This window comes from Equus asinus, chromosome 5 (genome assembly GCF_041296235.1).
Source record: "Equus asinus isolate D_3611 breed Donkey chromosome 5, EquAss-T2T_v2, whole genome shotgun sequence".
Taxonomy (NCBI): Eukaryota; Metazoa; Chordata; class Mammalia; order Perissodactyla; family Equidae; genus Equus; species Equus asinus.
The window spans coordinates 93901390-93919948 of NC_091794.1; the positions used below are offsets into that span (position 1 = coordinate 93901390).

At 54.9% G+C, this 18559-nt stretch overlaps 2 protein-coding genes across 4 annotated transcripts in view; both read right to left on the reverse strand.

Moving 5' to 3' along the window:
• Nucleotides 1–2133: 2133 nt before the first annotated feature.
• Nucleotides 2134–5002, reverse strand: SFN (stratifin). Its single transcript, XM_014854962.3, has one exon. It carries the CDS (start codon nt 3370–3372, stop codon nt 2626–2628), a length of 747 nt encoding a protein of 248 aa, XP_014710448.1. The 5' UTR covers nt 3373–5002; the 3' UTR covers nt 2134–2625.
• Nucleotides 5003–8379: 3377 nt separating this feature from the next.
• Nucleotides 8380–18559, reverse strand: part of ZDHHC18 (zinc finger DHHC-type palmitoyltransferase 18) — a 28192-nt gene continuing 18012 nt past the window's right edge. The window contains exons 3-10 of one of the 3 annotated variants that reach the window (XM_044770119.2): nt 17171–17320; nt 15472–15609; nt 15309–15357; nt 14745–14847; nt 13107–13219; nt 12143–12242; nt 9693–9770; nt 8380–9114 (exon numbers count right to left, since the gene is read on the reverse strand). In XM_044770119.2, coding sequence (XP_044626054.1) covers nt 9729–9770; nt 12143–12242; nt 13107–13219; nt 14745–14847; nt 15309–15357; nt 15472–15609; nt 17171–17320 — 695 coding nt within the window. In that variant the 3' untranslated portion in view covers nt 8380–9114; nt 9693–9728. Of the gene's footprint in view, nt 9115–9692; nt 9771–10231; nt 12243–13106; nt 13220–14744; nt 14848–15308; nt 15358–15471; nt 15610–17170; nt 17321–18559 lie in introns of those variants that run through there. The other 2 variants (XM_044770118.2, XM_044770120.2) reach the window with 2 other exon arrangements.

Here is an 18559-nt window from a genome sequence, read left to right on the forward strand (position 1 = left end):
ACACCCCTCCAGGAAAGGAGAAGGGAAAACAGGGGACCCAAAGACATCAGAGTGGTCCCGCCCGCTTCCCCCACAGAATTAGTAGCTGTGATAAGAGCCCTTCAATGTTGAGTCCCTTGGGTGTGACCAAACTCGGACTCTGGGGAACATGATCAGGTTGGCCTGAGTTGCCAGGTGGAGGAGTCAGGCCAGTATTCTCAGGTGGCCTAGTGAGCACGCAGGTCAGCTTTGGCAGTAAAGCTGCTCCTCAGGACTTGGCCTGATTATTTTGCTTTTGACACACAAATGCTGGATAAATCCTAGACTATTGATACTGGCAGGATTAATAAAAGCTAACATGTATTCAACATGTACTATGGGCATTTATTTTCTCAAACTTCACAGCAACTCTTAAGAGGAAGGTACTGGTTTTTAATCTCCAGTTTACAAATGAGGACACAAAGTAAGCAAGGTTAAGAGCCTAGGCAGAGACAGGCTGAGAGTCAAACTCGGGCAGTCTTTTTTCTTTTTCTGATGAAGAGTCACCCTGAGCTAACATCTGTGCCAATATTCCTCTATTTTGTATGTGTGACACCGCCACAGCATGGCTGCTGACGAGTGGTGTAGGTCCCGGTACCAGGGAACCCAACAGGGGCCACTGAAGTGGAGCGCCCCACTTAACCACCAAGCCACGGCCGGCCCTAAACCCAGGCAGTCTTGACTCCACATTTTTCGTTCGAGAGCCTTTAGTCTAAGCTCCCTATGATACAGAAGGGGAAACTGAGGCGGTATAATGGCTTTTCCAAGGTCGCACAGCCAGTCAGGGACACAAGCCAAGCTTCCTGGCCACCAGTCCAAGCTGCCTGGACTCCGAAGTGCGGTGGGGACGCCCTGGTGGCCTTTTCTCAGCCACATTGCCCGCCAGCCAGGCCCAGGCACCGCCGGTTGAGCAGATGACTCAAAGGGCGGGGACTGCGTTTTCCTCACGGCCCTGCCCCGCCCCGCTGCTCCGAGGATGCCGAGCTCTCGGGCTGGGCGAGCGGCAACCTGTCTGAGCGAAACCGGGAAAGCAACGCCCCTGGCGCTCGCGGTAGCAGAGGCCCCTCAGCCGGGCGGCGCGGTGCGGCGCCGACTGGGCCCAGAGGGTGGCGGGAAGATGCGCCGCGCGCGTTCCGCCGCTCACTCCCCCATTGGCCAGTCGGGCCCTAGGGGCGGGACCCTGAGCAGCTCCCTCCCGTGATTGGACAGTCTCGGCCTCGGGCCGCCTCCAGCCCCAGGCTGTGAAGGTGGGACGCCGCGCGGTGGCCGCAGGCTCTGGCGTACAGTGGATGAGCGCGGGGGCGGCGAGCTCCGCCGGCCGGGCCGGGCGTCTGTTCCCCTAGGCTCTTCCCATCCAGATTTCGCCTCCTTTCGAGCCCGTTTCATTTTGTCCCCAGCTCCGAACGCTGGGGGCCGTTCTCCTCTCCTCAGATCTGGACTTTTGTTTTTTTGTAAGGAAGTTGTGCCCTGAGCTAAATCCGTGGCCAATCTACCCCCCCCCCCCGCCTTTTTTCCCTTTGAGGAAGATTAGCCCTGAGCTAACACCTGTGCCAGTCCTCTATTTTTTGTACGTGGGATGTCTCCACAGCATGGCTGATGAGTGGAGGGGGTCTGCACTCGGGATCCGGGCGGTGAACCCCGGCCGCTGAAGCGGAGCGCGCGGAACTTGAACCACTCGGCCAGGGGCGGCCCCCAGATCTGGGCTGTTCTGGCGGCGTCACACGCCTGCCCCGGAGCTACTCCCCTCAGCTCAGATCTGAGCGCCTGGCGGGGCTCTGCCCCCGCTGCGCACTACAGCGTATGCCTGCGGCGCCGTCCGCAGACTTCACATTGAGCTCTTCAGCCTCCCGCCCGGGCCCGAGGAGCCTTACAGCCGCCTTTGCGCTCACCCGACAGTCCCAGGACCAGACAGTCGGCGTGGGACCATCCTGATGGAAAGAGCTCACCCCCAGCCTCTCACAGGGAGCCCCTGGCCGCAGTCTTGCCTGCGGGTCACTGACCAGCCTCGTGGGAGGTCAGGGCCCGGAGTCACGGGTCCAGTGTCAGGGTCTGTAAATCCTACGCCAATCCCAGCTCCAGTCCCAGCCCTCCGCCAATAACTGGAAAAGACAGAAGGAGTGTCACAGGGGAACTTTATTGAGAGGAAACGTGGTCACACCCAGCAAACAAGCTTTCCCTCTCGTTCTCGGTCTTGCTCTCACTCTCACACACTCAGTCACACAACGCACAGCCTCTGACACACAGTCCAGTTCTCAGCCACAAGGGTGGGACACTCCTCAATTCCTAAGAGCCAGGCGCAGCAGGAGCAGGAGGGAGTCAAGACGGGGGAAGAAGTGGCCCGGTTCTCGGGTGGGGTCTGGAGGAAGGGGGTGCAGAGAGCAGAGGTGGGTGGGATGACCGGTGGTTAGGAGCACCCAACAGCTGCATACGAGTGGGATCCTCTGGCTCCAGGAGGCCTCGGCTCTGCTTATCCCTCTCCGGAGCCTTTCTGAGCTGGGGCAGAGAATCTGCGGAGAAGGGTTGGGCCTCCCACCCCATGCTAGTCCTCTCTGCGGGGGTGGGGGACTGGAGAGGGCAGGGCAGGGCTTGGAGGGTAGCAGGCACGGCTCAGCTCTGGGGCTCCTCGGGAGCCTCGCCGCCCTCTTCCCCGGCGTTGTCTGCCGTCCACAGCGTCAGGTTGTCTCGCAGCAGCTGCATGATGAGGGTGCTGTCTTTGTAGGAGTCCTCGCTGAGGGTGTGCAGGTCAGCCATGGCCTCATCGAAGGTGGTCTTGGCCAGCGAGATGGCCTCTTCAGGGCTGTTGGCGATCTCATAGTGGAAGACAGAAAAGTTCAGGGCCAAGCCCAGACGGATGGGGTTGGTGGGCGGCATCTCCTTCTTGCTGATGTCCATGGCCTCCTGGTAGGCCGACCGGGCTGAGTCGATGATGCGCTTCTTGTTGTCACCAGTGGCCACCTCAGCTAGGTAGCGGTAGTAGTCGCCCTTCATTTTCAGGTAGAAAACCCGGCTTTCGGCATCACCGGCCTCCTTGATGAGGTGGGTGTCCAGCAGGCCCAGCACGGTGTCACACACACCCCGGAGCTCAGTCTCCACCTTCTCCCGGTATTCTTGCACCTCAGGGCCCTTCTCTTCCGAGCCTTCCTCATTGCCTTTCTGCTCGATACTGGACAGGACTCTCCAGGCAGCCCTCTGGCCGCCCACCACATTCTTGTAGGCCACTGAGAGCAGGTTTCGCTCTTCGCAGGATAGCTCCTCACCCTTTTCCACGGCGCTCTTCATGAAGGCTGCCATGTCCTCATAGCGTTCGGCCTGCTCTGCCAACTTGGCCTTCTGGATCAGACTGGCTCTCTCCATGGCTCTGGGGACAGACAGACAGGTGGCGGGCGAACTGGCTGTCTTGGGACCAATGCCGGACTCTGTGCCTCTCCGCTCTCTGCCTGCCTTTTGGCTGGATAGCCTGGCCCACAGAAGGGTGGGGAGGGGCGGAGGGCGGGACTGGGGCCTAGGACCTGCCTCCCTCTCCTCTTCTCCCCACACCCTTTCCGGCTCTTCCTTAAAGGTAAAAGGGCTGGGATGTGGGGGTGAGTCATCAGGACAGTCAGCAGGAGAAATCTGGGTGTTGGCCCCACCTGCACAGGCACCCTTCCAGGCTCCAGGCTGCCCCCTCTTGTTCAGGGCTTCAATTACGTGGGTGCCCACATTAGGGAGCTGCCCCAATTTCCCAAATCAGAACCTCCTTCACGGTATCCTTCCAGGGGCTAAGGATGGCTTTAGCCACCTGGCTGCTTCAGCCTAGGCAGATCCCATAAAGCCAGATGCAGGAGGATGGGGTTCCTAATCCTGCCATGTACATTGCCCCCCTTGGTTCAGGTGAGATAATTTATGTTCAGGTAGGGCTGTACAGTTTCCCAAGCACTTTCATATCCATCACCTAATTTAATCCCTGCTATATCTCTGTGAGGTGGGCTGGACTGTGACTACTACCCCCACTTTAGAGATGAGAATACTAAGGTTCAGAGAGGGATGAGATTTGCTCAAGGTCACACAGCTACTAAGTCCTCTGCATCCTACTTCCTTTGGCTTCTCTCCCATCGAGGCCTCTGACTTATGAGCTCCAGGCTGTATTTAGAAGTGAAATCCAAGCTTCTTCAGAGTCTACCAGAAATGGTTCCTTCTCCTAGTCCTCACTCTGCCTCAGGGTCTTGTCCCCTCTGAGCTCCCAGAATGCACAGGTGGCAGCTTTCAGGGTGCCGCTTAATGAGGTGTTTAACGAGTAGCCTCTGACGCTCCAGCCCAGCCTTTGTAATTAGTCACCCAGTAGGTTTGTTGGACACCTTCCCCATCGCAGCACAATTTTCCCTTTCAAGTTGGTGGCCTGTTACCACTTGTTTGAGGACTTATCCTCTACCTCTCCACGCCAGGTCACCTGCCCACTTCAAGCTGCCTGCCGTCATGTATCAGTGGGGCTCATGGAGGGTGGGGGCCCAGCTTGCTGGCTGTCCCACTTTCCTGCCTGACTCAGCTGGCCCTCTGTCAAAGGCTGGGAAGCAGGCCACCTGGGTGCTCAGCCAGTTTGGTTCCCCAGGGGGAACACTAGCAACCTGAAGAGAAAGACAGGACTGAGAAAAAGGAGGTGGCCGTGGCACATACCATTTTGTTTTATGGGGCAGCAATCCCAGCTGAGTGCTGTCTCCCCCAGCCCGCCTCTCAGAAGTTTCCCTGTCCCTTCCCTTCGACCATGGCCCCACCTCTGACCCCTGGCAGAGGACTCAGAGATGGAGACTTCTCTGTTGCGAACCTTCTGTCCCTGTTCACTGGGGCGCTGTCCTCATGTCAGCCAAGAGTTTCACCTAAAGGTGCTGGCACTGTGCCTATGAGGGTGGGTTCCTGCTTATCTGCCCCACCCCTAGCCAAAGCTCAGACAGGGCTCATGGGTGGGGCTCACCTCACTGGGATCCAGCCAGCTTAATCCTGGAGCCAGGACCATTTCACAGGCCTGTGCCTCCCTGGGTTCCTCTTGGTGTCTGAACACCCACCCTCCCCTCCTGGAAGGAGGCTGAGGCCAGAACTCAGGCCCAAAGATGAGATCTGCCTCTTTGAAGGAAAAGTAGGGACATGTCTGAGCTGATGCTACAGGTTTTCCAAGGAAGCAGAAGGGACTTTAGGCTTGACATCCCAAAGGCTTTGCTCAAATAAGATCACTGACACAGAAAATAATGGAAGGGAAGTATAGTAAAATAACCAACTTACGGAGCATGTCTTCAGGTAGTGAGACTGCTAGTGATTTTTTTTCCTTTTGATTTTCCTACTCTAAGTCATCAAGGGTGAATATGTATTATTATTTTATATATATATATTTTTTTGGTGAGGAGGACTGGCCCTGAGTTAATATCTGTTGCCAATCTTCCTCTTTTTTTTTTTGAGGAAGATCAGCCCTGAGCCAACATCTCCTGCCAATCCTCTTTTTGCTGAGAAAGACTAACCTTGAGCTTACATCCATGCCCATCTTTCTCTACTTTATATGTAGGATGCCTGCCACAGCATGGCTTGATGAGCAGTACGGGATCAAACAGGCAAACCCTGGGTCGCCGAAGCAGAACGTGTGAACTTAACCAGTGCGCCACCGGGCCGGCCCCCGATCTTCCTCTTTTTTACTTGAGGAAGATTGTCACTGAGCAAACATCTCTGCCAATCTTGCCCTATTTTGTATATGGGATGCCGCCACAGTGTGGCTTGATGAGCGGTACGTATGTCCGTGCCTGGGATCTGAACCCGTGAACCCTGGGCTGCCGAAGCACAGTGCGCAAACTTAACCACTATGTCACTGGGCTGGCCCCTGTCTTATTTTTCTGAGAGACAAAATTGCCAAGTATCTTTGGAGTCAGATTACCTGGGTTCAATTCTTACAAGCTGTTGTGGCCTTGGCCAAGTGACTTAACCTCTGTGCGCCTCAGTTTTCTTAAGTGTAAAATGGGGCTTGTTGTAAGGATTAAATGAGTTGATGGAAAGCACTTAGAGTAGATGGTAACTATTATTATGTGAAAAAAATCCACCCAACTTTACTGGTTTAAACATACACACTCAAAGCACTAACATGGAGCTGGGTTCTATGAAATGAGGGAGGGCCCCACACCAGGCCTCAGCTGAAGACCAGACCCTGCCCAACCGGGTTTCCACAGGGGTGAGAAGACGATTGAATTGTCAGATGCGCTCACTCAGCACTGCCTCCTCCCTCTCTGTCTCAGACATTCCTCTGACCCATGCAGGCCCTGGGCCCTCAAGGACCTTCCTTTGTACTAGTCACCCAGCCCAGGCTTTCCCAAGTCCTGGGAGAAAGCTGCAGATCCCAGAATACCAGAAACCCGGAGGGCAGGGCCTGGCAGGCCCAGGAATTTTGGAGTTTCTTCTGTCTCTAGGTTGCATTCTTGTCCTACCACTGAAGCCAGGAGTGGTGGTTCAGGTCACAAGCTCCATGCCCTCAGCATAGCCCTGAGCAAGAGAAGGAAGCCCCTTCCACCCTCCCCTCCCCTGCTGAACCTCAGGGGTGAATCTGGGAGCTGGGCTGCCTGACACCTCTTGCCCGCTCTGGCCTGTTGATCCTGACTCAGTTCCTGTCTCAGGCACCTCCCTTTGCCTCCAGGCCTCCATTTCCCAAGTCCAAGAGCCCAGGCAGGCAGGAGGCAGCAGGCCCTGACAGGGCACAGAGTTCCACAGTCAGCCGCCTGAGTCAGCAGGACAGCAGCTGGGGATGCACCCCACGGGGGTTTTCCTTAGCCTGCCTGCAACCTCCCCACCCGTCTGTATAGCATCTATCCTACCAGCAGGCTCAAGGCCTCCAGCCCCATAGACAACCGATCCTTCTTACCTGGTAGTAACAGGCTTTGGATGATTGTGGCACAGAGAAGGCAGCAACCAGTTGCTATCACCTCCACTGAGAACAGAAGACAGGGCTCTGATTGTAGCAGGAGGGACTCTGGTTAGATTCCAGAAAGAACTTCCTAGGAAATTTTTCAGCCTTGGAATGATCAAATTAAACAGGAGACTGGAGGAAGCTATGGCACCTTCTCCCCCTGGTTAGTTGTGAACAAGAGCTCAGTTATCCAGCCAAGAGCTCACTCTACTAATTAACTTTGGGAGGGGATATTAGACTACTCGAAGTGATTCAGCTATCTTGCGTCTTTTTCTCCTCAAGGCACTGCTGTTTAGAGTAGCCTACATCTCCTAGTCCAGTCCAGTCTAGGACATAGTGTGGAATTTTTGGACAGAGAATGGAATGAGGTCAGGGTGTGAGACTGCATCCTAGCTCTGTTATAAGGCCTTGGGCAGGTCCCTTCCTGCCTCCTGGCCTCAGTTTCCCCATCAGGACAAGGAGGCCAGCACAGATCATGTCTAAGTCCCTGCTGGCTATGAATGACATTTTCTAACTTTAGGATTCTTCCTTCTGAGAGCCCCTCTTCCTGAAGCAACTGTATTCATTCCTTGGATAATGCAGAAGGGTCAGAGGTCAGGGCAGAGATCAGCTTCAAATCCTGGATTTGCCACTTTCTCAGCTGGGAGACCCAGGGCAACTCCTGCGCCTTCCTTGAGCCTCAGTTCCCTCACCTGTAAGAAGGCTGACATCACCATCCTCATAGCTTTAGGTGAGAAAAGGGTCCTGGCACTTGGCAACACCTTGCTAAATAGCCACTATGATTTTTTAGCGCTTAGCCCACTGTGTGTGTATCTCAATGTGGGGTGGCACCTGGGGAAAGGGAAGGTTCCATGAGATTGTTACCCTGGGCTGGGCTCAGTTCAGGGGTGTGACAGTCCTAGCCTGGAGTTAAACCTTCTGTCCCAGCCTGGGCTGGGACCTTAGAGAGTTCAGAGGTCAGCTAAGCCCTGAAGGTCTCTGGAACTGAGACCAGGAGTTCTGGAGGGGCAGAGTGAAGAAGATGCTGGCCACTCCTCCTGTGTCACCTCTGGCTTCATCGTGCTTTTTTTTTTTTGAGGAAGATTAGCCCTGAGCTAACATCTGCTGCCAATCCTTCTCTTTTTGCTGAGAAAGACTGGCCCTGAGCTAACATCCATGCCCATCTTCCTCTACTTTATATGTAGGATGCCTACCACAGCATGGTGTGCCAAGCGGTGCCATATCTGCACCTGGGATCCGAACCGGCGAACCCCGGGCTGCCAAAGCAGAACGTGCACACTTAACCGCTGTGACACTAGGCCGGCCCATTGTGCGTCTTTTTTAAATCTCCAGCACAGCACTGACCAGCTAGAACAAAGCCAGCAGTGAGGGTGAGCCACGTGCTCTCCTGCACCCTCATCACAGGCCCCACCCCCGGGTCCCAAGTAAAGGTGGCATCAGACAGCCAAGGGTATGGCAAGAGGGAAATCTTTATTTTTGTTAAAAAAGGTACAGGACAGCAGACAAACAGCCCCCGTTGTGGGCTCAGCGGAGTTTCCTAGGCCCAGCCTGGTTTCCTTTAGTCCCTCTGAAGAACAGAGGGCTGTCAGAGCCAGCTCAGTCCTTCAGTGCCTGGAGCACAGGGTACAAGCATCCTCCTTGCGTCCTACCTACTCCGGTGGTGGTGGGGGAGGGGGCCGTGGGAACAGTATCAACCCAGCTGTGCTTAGAACAGTCACCAAACTTGTTCAGCAGCGTCATCAACCATCAACACCCCAGACGGCTCCTGAAGAAACCTGCTCAGCTTGACTATGGCTATGCCGGATTCTGGGGGGGCAGGCTGTAAGGCAAGATTCCTAAAAACTCTTGACACCTTACAAATCTGGGGAAGGGGAAGTAAAGTGGAGGAGGAGAGGGCGAGTTTCAGCATAGTATGACATCATTGTGCTGACAGCTGCGTTGTGGCTTTCTACACTCTGGCCAGCATGGAGGGGGTGGGGCAAGGAGGCCAGCCCCTGCCCCCTATGGGGGTGCCCTAGAGAGCACACGTGTGGGGCAGGCTTGGGGGCAGACCCTGTAGGCACAGACGGTGGCAGATGGGCCACAGGTTAGGCAGGTGGAGGAGCTGGGTGCCTGGCTCCCCCCAGGCCACTCCTGGAGAGGCAGAGAACAGCGGTCCTCAGGAGTTCCTTAAGCCCCTGCACACACTGGAGATCCCGGGCAGGACAGCAAAGAAGGAGAAGAGAGAGGGTTAGCGGGACTGGGAGGAGAGAGGAGGCCTGCAGGGGTGCCGGTGGGGACAGGTACTGCCACAGCATCGGCTTCTTCCCCACAGAAGGGCCAAGGCTCAGGCAGCAGGCAACGAAGCAGAAGAGAAAACGGGCAGGTGAGAGAAAGCTCAGCAGGGACAGAAAGCCAGGACACAAGTGTTAGTGACTGAGGGCCCATGAACACCAGGACACCAGCAGAACAGGCCCAAGCACCTCAGAGCAGGGATGCCATCCTCTCCCCAACCTCACCCTTCACCTCCTGGTCCAGTTGGAGAGCCGCTCTGTGAGAAGCTACTTCCTCAGTCCAGAGCGAGGCTGGGCTCTTCACCCTGCCCCCATGCCCCATCCTTCTGCTTACTGGGGAGCCCTGGGGGCCTACCAGCGCCAGCACACACACCGCACCACACACCAGACAGATGAATGGGCTCCATGGGGTGGGCGAGGCATGCGATGAGGATGAAATGGTGTGTGAGGGGAGCGGGCAGTGCTGGCCAACAGGGGAGATACAGTCTTACCAGCTAACCCTCTGCAAAGAGGCCTGTTAGCTCCCCTTAGGCTGTGCAGGAGATGGCAAAATCCTGACAGGTGTCCTCCTGGGGGAGATACCAGAGAGGTGGGCCAGGGTTATGAGTTGTCTGGCCGGGCCCTGCTGCCCAGGTTGGGGTGGGGGCCAGGGAGGCTCGGGCTCTCAAACTGCAATCTACTGTCTCATAAACATTTTGCTGGCTGAGCCGTCACTGGGGATCAGACAGGAAAGACAGCAAGGAAGAAGAGCTTGGGGGTCTCCAAGCCCCTGAGGCAGGGGAAGGTAGAGGGGATGAAGAAGGGACAGGATAGCCTTCTTGTACACCTATGGGAGCCTAGCCGCAGCCCCCTCTGCTCTGCCTCCAGCAGAGAGACTCCAGCCAGGAGAGGAGACCTTCAGCCAGATCACTGGGCTGCCTGCCTTTTCTCTGTCTCCCCAGGAAAGACCAAGTTTGGCTGAAAGAAGAGAAGACTGCTAGTTGGGGCCTCAGCAAAGGAAGAGCAAACAAAAACCAAACCAAAGCAAATCACCTCTTAAAAACAAAAGTTTTATTACAAGCAGGAACAAAGAATACTGGCTTAAATAAAAGGCAGGTAGGAGTCCCCTCCTCTAGCCAACTTCTTCCCCACCTCCCAGGGCCACTGCAGCATGGCCCAGGGCCTTGAGACTGGGGCGAAGCTGTTTCTCCCATGGGGGACCCTCTGTGGTTACCACTTCTCAGCTGCCTATGACCCACTCGCCTCTGGAGCAAGGAAGGGCAAGATGCGGGGACTTCCTATGTCACTTTCCAGGGGTTTCAGCCCACTTGAAGGGCCAAAGAGGGGGAGAGAGGGACAATTTCCTATCTACTCTCACAAGAAACTATAGCTTCCAGCAGAAGGACATTCTCTGAACCCCTGGCCCAGATTTAGGCCAACCTTCACTCGCTGCTTGGCCCTCCCTGCGCCTTCCTTCATCTTCTCTGGATGGAGGCCTCCAGGTGGCAGAGACTCCCTGTCCTCTAGCCCCTGGCACTGGATGCCATGCTCAGAGCTTGGAGGAGGGGGCGTGGCTTGTAGGACGGCAGCTGCTCCCCACAGCCATTACACTATCCACCATGCCTGGCCTCAGCCTGTCTGGGCAGGTCCCAGTTGGAAGCCTGACCTGGGGGCTGGGTGGCAGGGGATGGGGTGGGGGGCGGCTGAGTCCCCAGCCACTGGTTGTCTGAAGTCTGTGGAGGAGGAAAAGATAGGAGGATGGGGACTAAGCCACAGCGGGAGCCCAGGGGTCTCTTGTGACCAATCCATACACTCCCTGTCCCCATGGCTCAGGCTGCTCCTGCTGCTGCCGGCTGACACCCGAGGGGGGATGTGGGGAAGTTGGGAGCCAGCCACATTCATACAAGGGCACACATGAACACACACACACTCACTCACTCACAGCCAGAAAATTCTAGTAACAAACTTATTAAAACCAACTTGCCTCCTGATAACTCTTAACCTGACACTACACAAATAGCAATGTGGCTGACTTTTTTCTTCTTCTTCCATTTAAAAAATGCTATGTAGAAAAGAGGTCTATAAAATTGTGCAAAATACTTAGCATTAATAAACCCGTTTCAAGTATTGCCAGCATAAGTATAACCTGCCCATCCCCAGACCTGACTTGAGAAAGAGGTGGGGGGGCCAGGCTGGGATCCCTTAGAGAACCCTCTATGGGCACAGAGAGAGGGCAAGGTCCCCACTTCCTAGTGTGCTGCCCAGGAATCATGCAGGAGCTGAGGTCTTGGGTGCCTGGCTGGCTGGTTTGGCTTCCTCTGACACAGGCTGCCCCCAACCTACCCCCAACTCTGCCTTCTCTACCTGGAATCCCAGCTCTATCCTATCGGCCAACTCCATACAAAAAAAACAAAAAGAAGGAAGATCAATAATCGTTACAAAAAGAATGAAGGAGCCCACAAACCAAAGCAGCCCACGGAGGCATCCTCTCTCACAGCCCGCTGTCTGAGCCGACTGCTCACTGGTCCTGCTTCATCCCAGGCCCCTGGCTCAGCAGGGCCCAGCAGCTCCCCCAAGTGGGAGGCCTCTCACTCAGTCCGCACCCTCACTCACACAGGGCTCGCCCTGGCACAGGCAGGGACTTGGCATGGTCCCCTTGGCGGACTCAGGGGCCCTGGCCTCTCTATCCTGTCACTCCTGCCACTGATAGCTGGGGGGACCTAGGGCCCAAGGCTGTGGGAACCTGGGTTTGGGGAGCAGACGGTACAGCCATGGAACAGTGTGGGGAAAGCCACGCAGGGTGGGAAATAAATACGAAAAGACTTGAGTCTTTGGCAGCTCTGCTTCCCTCAGGTGGAATGGGGAGGGTCCCAGCAGGTGTGGAGGGCGGCAGGTGAGTGCGCAGGGGCGGACAGGCCAGCAGCTGGCAAGTACTGAGCCCGGTTCAGGGGTGGCCTCCTACCATGCTGGCGTCGGACTTGGCTCCGCAGGCTGGCTCGTCACTTCTGATGGGTGAGGGCAACACGGTGTCGGACTGCACAAACCCCCTCCGGTCAATCAGGCTTCCAAAACACAAGTGGACACATGAGGGCCCTGCCTGACCCCAGAGCTCCAGGCCAGAGGGTGGATGGCGCAGTCTATCTCCCAGCGAAGGAAAGACCCAGCCGTGGAAAGGCTGAGGAAGGGAAGCTGCTCTCCAGTTGGTGACTCAAGACCCTTCCCTTCTAGAAAGGCCCTCTCTGCACTCTGGATATCTGGCTTTTGGTCACAGAATTTATTCACTGTTAATTCAAACTGGGCTACCTTTCTCTCTGGCTGCCAAGAAGTCAGGCTGTGGGTGAGGGGAAAAGCAAGGATGAAAGGGAGATAGTGTGATTCCTACTGTCCCTCCCCCGCTCACGCAGGATGGGTAACAGGCATACCGAGCAGAAAGAGGGGGGACGGTGTGGGAAAGTCTAGTTCCCACAGTGGCCACTGCAATTTAACTCCCGTTCTGGCGCTCTGGCACCCCCTGGTGTCGGGACGGATGGAGCGCTGCCCCGCAGGGCTGAGCCACCAGGGTTCTCTTTGGTCAGGAGGGAGGATGGAGGCCCCACCCAGTGCGGCCATCAACTCAAGGGTGGCCAAAACATTAATTGTGGTAATTCCTGGGAGTAAGATTACATGTGATATCTAATACCCTTCTTTTTTATATTTTATACTTAATTTTTTCTACAATGAGCACATGTGATTAAAAATTACAACTCTCCACAGAATTCCTTTACATGACAAATGCCCTCATCTGCATTCAGCAGGGGATTGTGGACAGAGGGAACCTGTGGTGTGGGGAGAGGTCTGCTGATTCCAGAACCTCTTTGAGAGGTGTGGACTCACTCCCAATGGCCAGGCCAGGCCCTGTGACTGCTCCCCTGAGCCCCCTGGCTTACCTGGGAGGTAGGGGGCCACAGAGCACAGCACAGCAGTTGGTGATTATACTTTTATGGCTGTAGGGATTGACGGAGGCCTCACCGCCCCTCTTGCTGGACCACGAGCCTTTGATCTACAAGCAGGAAGGAGGTCTGGGTCAGGCACCCGCCTTCACTTCGCTTTTCTAGGAGGGAGGTCTAGAGGCTGGGGAAAACCGGAAAATTCTGAAACCAATTCTGGCTAGACTACTGGAGGGGACATGTCTTTAACCCAAGCCGTTCAGTGAGAATGTGGGGGACTGCTGGATGTCGAGGGGCAGCCAGCAGAGAGCAGGAGCTCCCAACCAGGACAGAGAAGAGCCAAAGAGAAGTCTCCAAAGGAAACTTTTTGGGTGTGTCCTCCCCTCTCTGGCTGGCCACCTATGAAGGGGGCTAGAACAAGGGCACAGGGCTCAGGCTGACCTGGCTGTGAACCCTGGCCCTGCCAGTGACTCACTGCATGACCCTGGACAGATCACCACTTCTCTGAGTCTCAATCCTCAGCTGAAGAACAGGGAACTCTCTGAAAGCACGGCTGGGGCATTAGATGAAACCCTGCCCACGCTAGCTCTGTGCAGCTGGCTATCGAAGGCACTGAGGAGTTCAGCAGGAAGGGATACCTGCTTGACCTTAAGCCAGAGTTTTCCAAACTTATTTGGCCATAACACCCCTTTCTGCTTATTAATCCCTAGTAATATCTTGCAGAACAGCACCCAGGAAATCGCCTTGAGAGATGCTGTCTGATGTCATTTCTTCTCTGTATCTATCACCCAGCATATGATCCTTTATCATGTATGTTAAGTTTTGTTTCCCTGAATGAGAGGCTGAGGTCAGGGAATGTATTTTCTGTTGGGTGATGGGCCTCTGAGCAGTATCAGGTGGCAGGCCCTGGAACAGATATTCTCATCTGCTTTTTTATTGTTAGGGAGGACGTGAAGGGGAGGTCACGTCTGGCCCAGGGCAGGGCCCACAATGGGTGCTCAAACAATGCTTGTTGGTGGAAGTCTGCAAGGAAGCAGGTAGGGAGGGTTGATGGAGTCTCCTGGTCCTGTCCTGGTTGCCCCCTCAATAAGGAGGCCTCAGGGAGCCCCAGAGACACCCTGAGAACAGTCACATCTCTGCTAACCACAAGTGCAGTGTGTGGGGCACAGCAAGCATAGCCATGGCTTCTAGGTGCAACCCTGGCTCTGTCCCTGGGGAAAATAACTCAGCCATCAAATGGAGAAAAAGTATCCCTGTTCCTTGTGCCTCAGAGTTGGCAAAAGGACTCCAAGAGATGGTGGGAACTGAAAGAACTCTGGAAACCGTAATGTGCAGGCCAAATGTTAATGAATGTTATGGTGTGAGTGCTGCTCTTGTGAAGTTAGGGAGAAAGCAACTTGGGGGCCCTAGGAGCCTGCACCAAGGGGCCGAGGCAGGTGGGGGCCTCAGAAGACTGCACTGGGTCTCCCAGGGCAGAGCCGTGAGCACTGGCAGATGTATGGCTGCCTTCTGTCTCCACCCATGTCTCCCCAGCAGTCCATGAGTCAGGACTGCCCTGAGGCCACTCCAGGCTCCCTCAGCCCTGCGCCCTTCTGAGGATCCTGCCCAGGAATGAGGGGTTGCGCCAGCCTTACTCACGTCTTCATTAGTTGTCAGGTTGGAGGCGACGAGGTAAGTGTGAAACCCTGAGAGGCCCAGGATGGACCAGATGGAGAAGAAGCAGATCACCAACTCCAGCACAGTGAGCAGGGCAGTCAAGGACCCTACGGGATGAGGGCTGGGAGCCTCGCCTGCACCTAGGAGTTGGCCACACCCAGCCTTTCTCACCTATCCTTCCACACAGCTATTTCCCCAGAAAGGAAATAAGGTTGTAATCTTCCTGTGGCCCATTCACCACTTCTCAACAGGATCGCCTCCTGGGCTCCAAGGTGGGTTCAGGAGCCCCCTTCAAGAGCCCAGGGAGCTTGGTGTCTTAAGGGAAGACAGGGACTGCGGCTCCTGAGAGTTCTCGGCCACCCCAGCCCCACAACAGCCTATCAGCTCTCGCCCGGGCATGAACAGAAGCAGCTAGGATATGGGATTCTAGAGGACAAATATCGGTTCTCCACCACTCCCCTCTGTTTACAGGATGAGGTGTGGGAACCCGCCCCAGTGAAGGGGCCTCAGTTCCTACCAGGGCGTCCACTAGCCCACAAAGGATATCTCGCTGGTGTCTCCTTCAGAGTGGAGAGGAAGTTGCTTCCCTGAGAGCCTGGGAGGAAGAAACAGAAGGCACAGTTCAGAGGGACAGTGACCACAGCCCCTTGACCTGGCTGAGCCTGCTGGCCAGCCCCTCCCACTCACCCCTGCCCCTAGCCCAACTTACGCAGCGTCAGGTGGGTGACCACACAGGCGAAGATGAAGGCCGTCAGGAACGAGAGGGAGAGAATAAACGCATAGAAGAAGCGGTAGTTCCGTCTCCCCACACAGTTGCCCACCCAAGGGCAGTGATGGTCAAACCGTTCTGGAAAAGGGCCACGGGAGATGGGTTAGCACCAGCCTGGCCTGCAGCCAGCACAGGTATTTACAGAGGCCTCATGCCACAGCTGGGGCCTTCCTATCCCCTCACTCTCTCGGCACCAGCCGACCCTCAGTTCCTCCGGCACTCCTGCTCCTGTCCTCTGTACACCGGATCCCACTGCCTCACACATTCTTTCCTGTCACTTTGTCTCTTTACCTGGTTGAGGGTAATTCCTCCTCCATGTCTCAGCTGCAGACCTACTTCCTTCAGAAAGTCTCTTCTGACCCCAGACAAGGTGAGGCCCCTGCTATCTGCCCTGTTGCCCTGGCCCTTATCTTCTGCAGCTCTTTGCCCACGTGTGTTTACACACTTATTTACCATGGGCAGACTGGCCAGTGAGCCATCCTTAATAGTAAACTCCATGAGGGGCCTGTGCTGGCCTCACACTGAGCTGAATCCCAGGGTCCAGCAGTGCCTGGCACAAAGAAGATACACAAAAAGTACTTGTTGCCTGGTCTATGACCCTGGCCACATGTCAGCACCCAATGACCCCATTCCCTTGCTCAGAACTAGTGGCCCAGGGACAGCTGGGCTGCTACAGAACCCATGGAGAACGGGCATCAGAGACCCGGTCAGAGGGCTGAGCTCACCCCAGCGCTATGTCACCAGGGGTGGGGTCACACTCAGACTGAGGAAGAAAGTCCCCTTTGGGAATGTGGGTTACAAGCACACTGCAGGCCTCACGCCAAGGCCAGCGCCCTTTACAGGGGGTGGGTGGGGCAGATTCTCAGAGATGAATGACACCCACTGAGTCACCCGCTTCACTGCCTGCCGTCACGGGGTGTTCCCCACAGTACTCTTGCTCAGACATTGCTGAGCTAGCGTGATGAGCTCACTACCCTGGGGACCATGCACAGTCACTGTGGCTTAGCTCACCTGGGTCCTCTCACATAGCATTTCCCTTACGACACCCTCCCAGGGGCATACCCTTGGTCCCCATCAAAGCTGCCTGGCCTCTGGAGAGCAGGGAGAGGGGACAAAACAGTCTCTGGGTCCCCAGTGACCAGTGCAGTTGTGGGTCAGGAGCTCAGCTTCCCATCCTGGCTACATCCTCTCCACTTCACCAGCTTAAACTCTGTTCTCAGATTCTTGTCCCTCCCAAATCCTAGGAATCAGATCAAAGTATTCTAGGATAGCTGGCCTGGGCTACTGGATGGTACATAATTCTCTTTTTGGCTCAAATGTACCTAGAATGTTAGTGCTCCAATCTCTGGTTCCTGGGAACCTAGACCTACTGAGGATCAGGTTGAGGCCTGGGAAAAGGGTTCAGGGCCTCTCTGCGTCCACCCCACACTTCAGAGCTGGGGGAAGGAATCCACCAGACCTGGGCTGAAGCCAAGACACCACTGGTCACACTCAGAGCCCCTCCCCATGGTCCCTCCTCAGTCAAAGCAATCTGGGTGAACCAGCCTGGATATTTCGGACACACTGCCCACTCCCTGTCTCCAGGGCTCCATCTCTCTCTCAGGGCTCCCCACATCCCTCTCTGCTGCCTCCCACTCACCCACACAGTTGTCGCAGACACTGCAGTGTGAGGTCCGGGGTGGCCGAAACATCTTGCAGGTGAAGCAGTACTTCAGCTTCACTATCTGCCCATTGATCATCACCTCCCGGGTCCGAGGTGGTGGCCGGTATGTGGAACTGCCTGTGTTGTCTGAGGATGGGAGGAGAGAAAGATGGGGGATGTTCAAGCCCAGAGCCAGGAGCCCCAGCTGGGGGAAGCCACTGCTGCCTGGCTGGGACAAGAGGAGCCTCAGGGGAACTGTTTCTGGGGAACAATTGTTGGGGTAAAATGCCAGCCTAAGGTGGGGACAAATACTCGGAGGTGCTATCCCCTTACTGAGACTTGCTGTGTGCCAAGCACTGCGCTAAAGCTTTCCATACCAGCTCACACACCACTGGCCTTACACCACTCTGAGGAGGGCTAGCAGAGAAGGGGGCCCCAGGAAGGCCTAGTAAGGTTTATCTGCATCTGCTCAAGCCCAGATCTAAGTTCCAGTTCCCAGGAGGCTCAGGAGACGGAGGGACAAAGTCAGCAATGCTATGAGGAGACAGATCCAGAATGTGGGATGTCTACAACACTACTGGCCTGATCTCTAACAAAAGTCAAGTCACTTACAAAAAGAGAGGAGAGATGGTTCTAAATTAAGAAAGATTTAGGAGACGTAAACAAATGTAATGCATGATCCTAGATCGGATCCTGTTTTGAAAAACAAGACACAGCAATAAAAGACATTTGGAGGGCAACTGGGGGAAAATGACTATAGATTCAAAATATGGGAACTATTAATTTTCCTAGATGTGACAATGGAATTACAGTTATGTAGCAGGCTGTCCTTGGATTTTGAAGATACATGTTGAAGTATTTATAAGTAAAGTATCTATGATGTCTATAATTTACTATAAAATGGTTTAATAAGAATTATATAGGGGCTGGCCCGGTGGCACAGCAGTTAAGTGCACACATTCCGCTTCTCAGTGGCCTGGGGTTTGCCGGTTCAGATCCCGGGTGCGGACATGGCACCGCTTGGCAAGCCATGCTGTGGCAGGCATCCCAGGTATAAAGGAGAGGAAGATGAGCATGGATGTTAGCTCAGGGCCACTTTTCCTCAGCAAAAAGAGGAGGATTGGCAGCAGTTTAGCTCAGGGCTCATTTTCCTCAAAAAAAAGAAAAAAAAAAAAGAATTATATGTATACAGTCATGTGCTGCATAACAATGTTTTGGTAAACAACAGACCACATATATGATGGTGGTCCTATAAGATTAGTACCATACAGCCTAGGTGTGTAGTAGGCTGTACCATCTAGGTTTGTGTAAGTACACTCTGTAATTTTTGCACAATGATGAAATCACCAATGTTTTCTTAGAACATATCCCCATTGTTAAGCAATG